This window comes from Tetrao urogallus (assembly GCF_951394365.1).
Source record: "Tetrao urogallus genome assembly, chromosome: 11".
Taxonomy (NCBI): Eukaryota; Metazoa; Chordata; class Aves; order Galliformes; family Phasianidae; genus Tetrao; species Tetrao urogallus.
In genome coordinates this window covers 18,532,332-18,539,500 of record NC_136824.1, presented here as the reverse complement: position 1 = coordinate 18,539,500, position 7,169 = coordinate 18,532,332, and the positions used below count along the sequence as shown (strand labels likewise).

The window sequence follows — 7,169 nt, the reverse complement described above, 5'->3', positions numbered from 1 at the left end:
TATGGCTGATCATTCACATGTTCCAGCTCGGGCACACGCCCTGTCTGTGCGTTACCTCGTTGGATTAAATTTGCTCGTATCCTTTTGTTCCATGTATTAAAATATTCTATAAAATCAAGTGACCAAAAATCTATAGCTCTAAGAATACCTGGTTATCTTCTTTTTTTTTGTCATTTTTCCATGTGTTTTTTTTGTTTGTTTGTTTGTTTGCTTGTTTGTTTCTAATCACAGTTAAATCTAAACAAAAGAAATGGAGGGGGGGAAGGGGGGGGGGAAGAGGGAAAAATAAAAAAGGCAAAAAATGATTCATGAAAGTCTAAATCAGGAACCGAACTGCACGGCTGACATGACCAGCTCTCGGAAGGAGTCCTCACAAATTGGAGGGCAGTTTGGATCTGACAGGCTCCAGATCCCCTGTGAGCACTATGGACTCTTTCCGCCCACCAGCAGTCAGAGAAGCGGTGCCTGCAGCGCCGGCCCCAAACACCAGCGGGTGCGGTAAAGAACCTGAGGACATCTGACGTGGTAAAGTCACACGGCCAGGAATTGAGCTACAAGGCTTCCCGAGAAGTCCAGTCCCTCCTCCGGGAAAAGGAGAGAAGCTGGAAACAGATTCTCTAGAGGAATGAGAACTTTGGCTCAGAGTCTGAGCCAGCTCTTGGGGCAAGGATGGCTGGGAAGCAGAAATCAACTTGATGTCCTGGTTCAAGCGTCCTGGCGGCACGGGAGGCGTGCTCTTGGACTGCAGGATCTGCGGAGGTGGGCTGGCGGTCTGAGGCAGGAGCAGAGAGCCGTGAGAGCCCGAGGCCCCGAGCGGGCCGCACTGAAAAGTTCTCGTTGCCACTGGGCTCTGAGTAGGAGGACTAAGGCCAGAAGGGGTGTAACAGGGAGAGGCGACGCCAGGCTGCTGTAGAGGAGACGCGGAGGCAAAGGGGGATCGTTCTTGGTGGAGCTGGGCTATCGTTCCAGTTAAAGATCCTAATGCACTTGGCTGTGTTTGGCAAAGGCCCGAGGACGGCCCGCCGGAGGCCTGTGCCAGCTGGCTTAGGCTGGAGGATGGAGAGTTGGAAGAAGGAGGGGGCTGGAAGTGATTAATTCCCCCCAGAGTTCCACTGCCCGAGAGCTGCTGCAACTGTCCCCCCTGCAGCGGTCTTGTGGCGGGCTGGAATTGGTTGAGGAGGCTGGGGGGGGAATTGGATGAGAGCTGGGTGAGCGACGTGGATGGAGAGCTGGCTGCGGCCTGCTGGAAGTGCCCAAATCCGCCGCTGGAAAGGGAGGGCTGCCGCTGCAGCTGCTGCTGCTGCAGGGGCTGAGCCGTCCCCAGGGGTGAGCCAGAAGGCGCCCGCTGCAGCTGGCTCAGCCCCGCTGAGGACGCACCGCTCAGTCCCTGCTGCCCAGAGCCCGCGGGAGGGGATCCCACCTGGAACTGCCCCAAGCCGGCAGCGGCCGAATACCCAGCGAGCTGCTGGATGTGGTAGGAAGAGGACGAAGGGGTTTCTGCTCCCGGGGTGTGCAGCTGGGACGGGGTACTCGAGGGAGAGCCAACGGCGGAAGGCCCGGTCGACGGGATCAGGGACTGAAGCCTTTTCAGCTGTCTCGGGGTCTGGCTGGACTGCTGTCCCAAGGAACCCAAGACGGACACGGGGGGACGGAAGATGGCTGTCGGGAGGCGCGGGTGGTGGGTCAGGGCGATAGCAACGGAAGTGGTGGCGGCTGCGGCTTGCAGGGGGGCCTGGATGAGCGGGGTCCAAATGACGGGGGTGGGGGTGGACGCGGCGGCGGCGGCGGCGGCAGCAGCCTGGACGTTGTGAGCACAGTGTGCCATCTCCCTGTCGTGCTGCACGATCTGCTGGATGATCTCATTCTCTTGGTAGTTGAAAACCCCCGAATTGAGGTCATGCTGGACTTTATGCAGCAGAATGGAATTTTTCTTACCTGTGGAGAAAGTGAAGAGAGAAAGAGTCATTCTCGTATGTCAAAGCAGGGGAGGCTTCCTGCCAGAGCTTCCTCAAATTGTTGGCACCGTCTCCACTGTCATTATGGGATCTGGGTACAGTCTCTGTGCTCCAGCGACAAGATGATAAACATTATATCTTCTGCTTTTGTGGTATGATCAGCAGACTCTGAGATCCAGAGAACACAGTCTTAGACAGTAGAGTCAGTTTTTAGAAGTGGGGCAGACTGGCAGCAAAGCTTATGAACCCACAAGTTACTCACCTGGCATCTAAATGTCCATTTATAGAAAAAGAGCAGAAAAACAAGACTGTAATTCTTGTGTTTGAAAAGCTACACCTCAAAAATGCAAGTTCACTGAAGTCTCCTAAGTCTTCAGCTACTCCCTGGAGATATCTTTTTCTCCTATATCTTATGCATCTTGTTTGCTCTGAAGTCAATCATTTTCTTCTAGCTGAAATGAAATCTCTTTACGAAGAAGGGACAAGAGAACTTTACATGCTGGCCCAAGTGAAAGCCCTCAGACACACAGCTACCATCTTATTTGGCCATGCCCTTCTAGCCCCAACTTTCTGGAAACTGCAGGCTAGCAAATTTCATGTTCCAGCTGGACTTTCTAGCCTGCAGCAAAATATTAGCTCAGCACTTTGCCTTTTCAATGGGCTGGAAAATGTGGCGTAATGAGTTTGCCTGGCCTGAGTGTGCACCTGGCACTGCAGGGATGAACTCCCCTGGACTGCAGCAAGGGATGAGATGCTGCCAGCAATGCCCTTTCACCAGAGTGCAAATGCCTTCTCAAAGGACAGGATTTCTGACATGGTTATGCACTCTGTTTAACAGCTTTTGTATCTGTGTTCTCATAACAGTCTGTGCACTGTTAACTGTGCCAGCATTGATTTACAAGGTGTTGGTATACGCTGGTTTGAATGATTTACTTACAAAACTGGTGTGGGTTAGATCCTCTCTTCTTGCCTTTTCAGGAGTCCTCTCCCCTAACAGCATGTGCCAGTTTGATAGCACCTTCCTAGGGGCTTCCTTTTTGCTTTTGTTAACTGAAGCTGTTTGAAAATACCCTTAATAAAGGGCCCAGCCTAGCAAGTTGTGTGCACGCATGCAAATATGCCTTCTGGTCTGCCTGCTTGCATGCATGCAGCTCATTTCTGCAGCTGAAGCTTGGGGGTGCATGGAGAAGGGTGACCCCTAGATGAGGCACTAGCCAACCAGGATCAGATCAAAAGCTGAATTAACTCCTCTTATCCTCAGGCCCTGCGCCCATTTGTAAAACTGCTTGGATTCAAATGTCATTTCTGCTGGTTCTGATCTCCTCTACATCCTGCACAGGACCAGGACAAGCAGACAGCACCTTGCCAGATGCTAGGATCTAGAAGGGCCTACTTTAATCCCCGTTTAAAAGCTGTGTATTGATGACACCCAGACTGTTAGATTTTTTTCACTCTCTGATGCAAATTTTCTATCTGTATCAGGTAAAAGACTTACAGCTGGAAGATGCGCCTCTTACTGTGGTCAAAATAAAACATCTGGCAGCAAAGGACTTGAGCAACATTCAGAAGAGTGCAACTGTATTCTGGTGTCCTAGAAAGCAACTCTGAAATGAGGGAAGCTTGAATGTTACTAGCTGAGTTCCAAACCTATCAGGGGGAAAAGGTGGAGCAATTGGAGAAGTAAGGAGATAATGATAAAGTACAAGGAAGATACTTGCCACTACCAGGTTTAATGCTAGGCAAGCATACACTGCAGTGTTTTAGTTCTAGAGTCTAGCTACAAAGCTTGAAGAGATGCAGAAAATATCCACAAACAAGGCTTGTAAAACAACTGTGAGTAAGTTCTTTTCTCAGAGAAGAGGCGAATTGATGCTGATATATAAGGAGCTTCACAGATAATGGAAGCTGATAAGAACTGTTCCCTTCAGCTACAGAAACACCTAACAGATACTGTGATCTTAGACAAGCCCAGAAAAAAAAACAGATAAGGAACAATCTAATAGGAATTGTAGTTAAGCATTGGCAGAACATGTCACAGGTTTTCCCTTCACCGTACTTTTTAAAATGAAGAGTTTATCCCTTTATATAAGCTATGCAAAAGTGCTCTGCAATCGTTCAGAGCGGGTGAAGCCTGAAAGCTACAGGTTCCTGGTCAGCCCTTCCAGTGGGCTGAACTGCAGCATAAAACCACATCAAAATGCTGACGGGATTTTCTTTCTGGACTTCAACCCTTGTGTTTGGGACCTGCCTGCTGCGTGTAGCGCTATGGGATGCCTGACATTTTAGTGTGTTACCTCCTGCTGATGACTCCCTCCAAAAATACAGTAAGGCATACGGACAGGCACACATCCTAGAGAAAGACAGCAGCCTTGCAAAGACACAATCCTCAAGGTAAACAGCAATCAGAGCTCCTAATGTCATTACAGGGGCTCGAGAGACTGCACTGGAAGTGCTTGTGTAGGACATGTGTGCAAATGGGGTTCACTGTGCAGCAGGCTGGAACAGCCAGCAGCAGATATCCCCTAACGAGGCCCGATTCCACTTGCCATTCAGGTAGCCTGTCACCCCAGAGGAGTATGAATGTCACCTTTAAAATTCAGAGCAGCTTTGCAGTGAATGAAGTGGAAGGTCACACCGTACACACACGGTGCTTTCCAGGCAGCAGCTTCTAGAATCACAAACCTGCTCCCAAACAAATTAGATCACAAAGAGCTGCTTAAACAGAAACAGAAACGCTCACTGTTCCAACTCTGGGGAAAAAGAGCAACCCATCTAAACAAAATGCCAAGGCCAGAGAAAGTCTGGCTGGCACTTGAGATAAAGAACAATTCAGACTGCAGGTTTGTAATCATTTGCTTTCTGGATTTGAAGGTACAAATCGCAGCATGGGCAATCTGCAGCTAGCTTGCACAACTGCAAGGTCAGGATGTGGATGGGAGACGGCATGCTGAGTTCAAACCAGACAGGCAAAAAACTGCCCTAGCTCTCTTGATAACAGACTGAAGAAGAACCGGGCTGAAGAGGAGGAACAGCAGCACAGCTTTCTGAAAAGCTCAATACCAGCAACTGCTCTGCTTCCATCCTCGCACCTCGTCTCGCGCTTTTAATTCCATGTCACCTGTCTTTGGCTTCTGATTTGCTTGTCTGTGCTTCAATAGCCTGCAATTTCCAGCGCTGCCCTCAATTCAAACGAGACCCATAGTGATGTTAATCAGAGCAGCACGGATGAATTGAGAGGACCGATGTTTTCATAACCGGAGCTCCAGCAGCAGACGCTGGTTTCCTTGGCAGAGCACTCAATGCAGAGTATGTTCACATTTTCCAAACGCACACGCTTCTTACTGGAAAATGAGTTGATCAAAGCTCAATTTGTGTCAAATTGGTAAAACAACTCCAGCAAAAACCTTGGAATGTTTATTTTTGTTAATTTTTAAACAGGATGTCTCGGTTTTCCTTTGAAATCGCATTTTACCATTTTCCTGAGCGCAACTTGAATTTATTAACTGTTTCATTACATTAATTTTTCCTTTTCTGTTTTGCCAAGAGACTCAAATTTCTGCTGCAGAAAATTACTGAAAATGTTCCTTCAATTACTGAAGGGAAAAAGGAAGTTTTCAAAATCATTTTCCAAAAACTGGTTAGCGGATTGAAAAATTAATTGCTTCCACCGTTCTAATTAATTGCATCACTCACACGTAGCTTCCACCCCCGATACAAGCCTGATCAGTTGCTACTGAGAAAAGCCCTCCTTTCAGCCAGCACCAGATTACAACATGCACACAGCAGCGCCCTGCTGGGATAAAACATTTTCCTGGCAGGCCTGACTCAAGTCCTGCACAAAATACACACCAGCAGCAGAATGAGGCAGTCGAAGTGAATTTGCTCCAAATGATGGTTCTGAGATTATTTCTGCTCCCCATCTTATTTACCAATTTGCTTCAATTCCAAATTTGTTTTTCCCCCTCCGGATTTATTGTCACTGCACCTGCCTCAAAAGGAGAGCAGAAAAGTCAGCAATCAAAGAACTGAAGTGCTGATTAGTTTGGCTCTGTGTCATCCTGATTAAAGTGGTGTCCTGCAACTCACTGCTACACTTAGTGAACCACAAGACAGCCCTGCGTTCTTGCTAAACCAGTGAGAGGCTTCACTGGGAGGGAGCAAGGGACTCCTGCTTCCCTCATCATAGAAGCACAGAGCCATTATGTTACAGGAGTTTCTCCTTCCGCACAGTTTATCCCACAGGAATTAAGTGCTGAGTAGAGTCTAAGGTAACAAAACAAACAGCCCACCCATGCGTCTCTCCTCAGCTTCCAAGATGAATTTAATGAGATTGTGAAGAAAGTTGCGATTTGAATTTGTGGCATGTTGTTGACATATTCCATGAACTGGAAATTCAGTAAAATTTTTGTTTTGGATATGTCAAAATGTAAGGAATGTTTCCTCTGGAGACCATTGGCATACCCAGGCCAACCTGAGACTTGAAGTTTTCAGGTTTCCCTTACAGGAAAATGTGCCTTTTTTGAAGAGACTCTTTTTCTTTTCCTGGTTGGATCACATCTTTGCACTCTGGTTGCAAAGCCCCACTCAGATCTGAACCCAGGTCTTCTGAGGTGAAGGGCTGCTGCATGAACACTGTCACACATCTGTCTCCGGAAGTCTCATCTGCTTTTACAGGGAAAAGCACTGCTTTTACCTTTCCCTGCCATATGCTGCTTTGTGCTTCTCGTGGAGCAGGCAGTTACATTTCTCTAAGCAGATTCTGCCTCAGAGCATTTAATCTGTTTAATACGCCCATGGACATTTTAGAAGCTCAGATTCTCTTCACCCAAAGTCACAACCTGCACTAACACGAGCTCTTGGAAGGAAGTTCCCTAACCTCAGCAGACCTAGGGATGCACAAAGGAACAGCTTTGTCCAGTGCAGGACTCCAGGCAAGACTTGGAAGCAGAGGCCAAGTTATCTCTTAAAGAGTAAAGGCACTTGTCTTGTCTTCCAGCAGCCTCTTCCATATCTGAGCCAACCTGCTGTTTCCAGTCCTCTGTCTCCTTATTTCTTCACTCCTGGCTATCCTTTACTCTGGCCCCTTACCTTTCTACTGAGGTGAGAGAAGCAGCCTTACTTGCGTCATGGGGCAAGACTCTGCTCCCGTCCTGCAGGGCATGTGTTGGGTGACAACCCGTGGTGGGGACAACTTCAGGAGCGCAGTTAAAGCAC

The 7,169-nt window shown here is 48.2% G+C and overlaps 1 protein-coding gene across 1 annotated transcript in view; it reads right to left on the bottom strand.

Annotated features, from left to right (window-relative positions):
* Positions 1-370: 370 nt before the first annotated feature.
* The window catches only part of HCN4 (hyperpolarization activated cyclic nucleotide gated potassium channel 4), a gene marked incomplete at both ends in the record, with an annotated part of 94,186 nt that continues 87,387 nt past the window's right edge, over positions 371-7,169 (bottom strand). The window contains one exon of the mRNA XM_079541065.1: positions 371-1,935. Coding sequence (XP_079397191.1) covers positions 371-1,935 — 1,565 coding nt within the window. The remainder of the gene's footprint in view (positions 1,936-7,169) is intronic.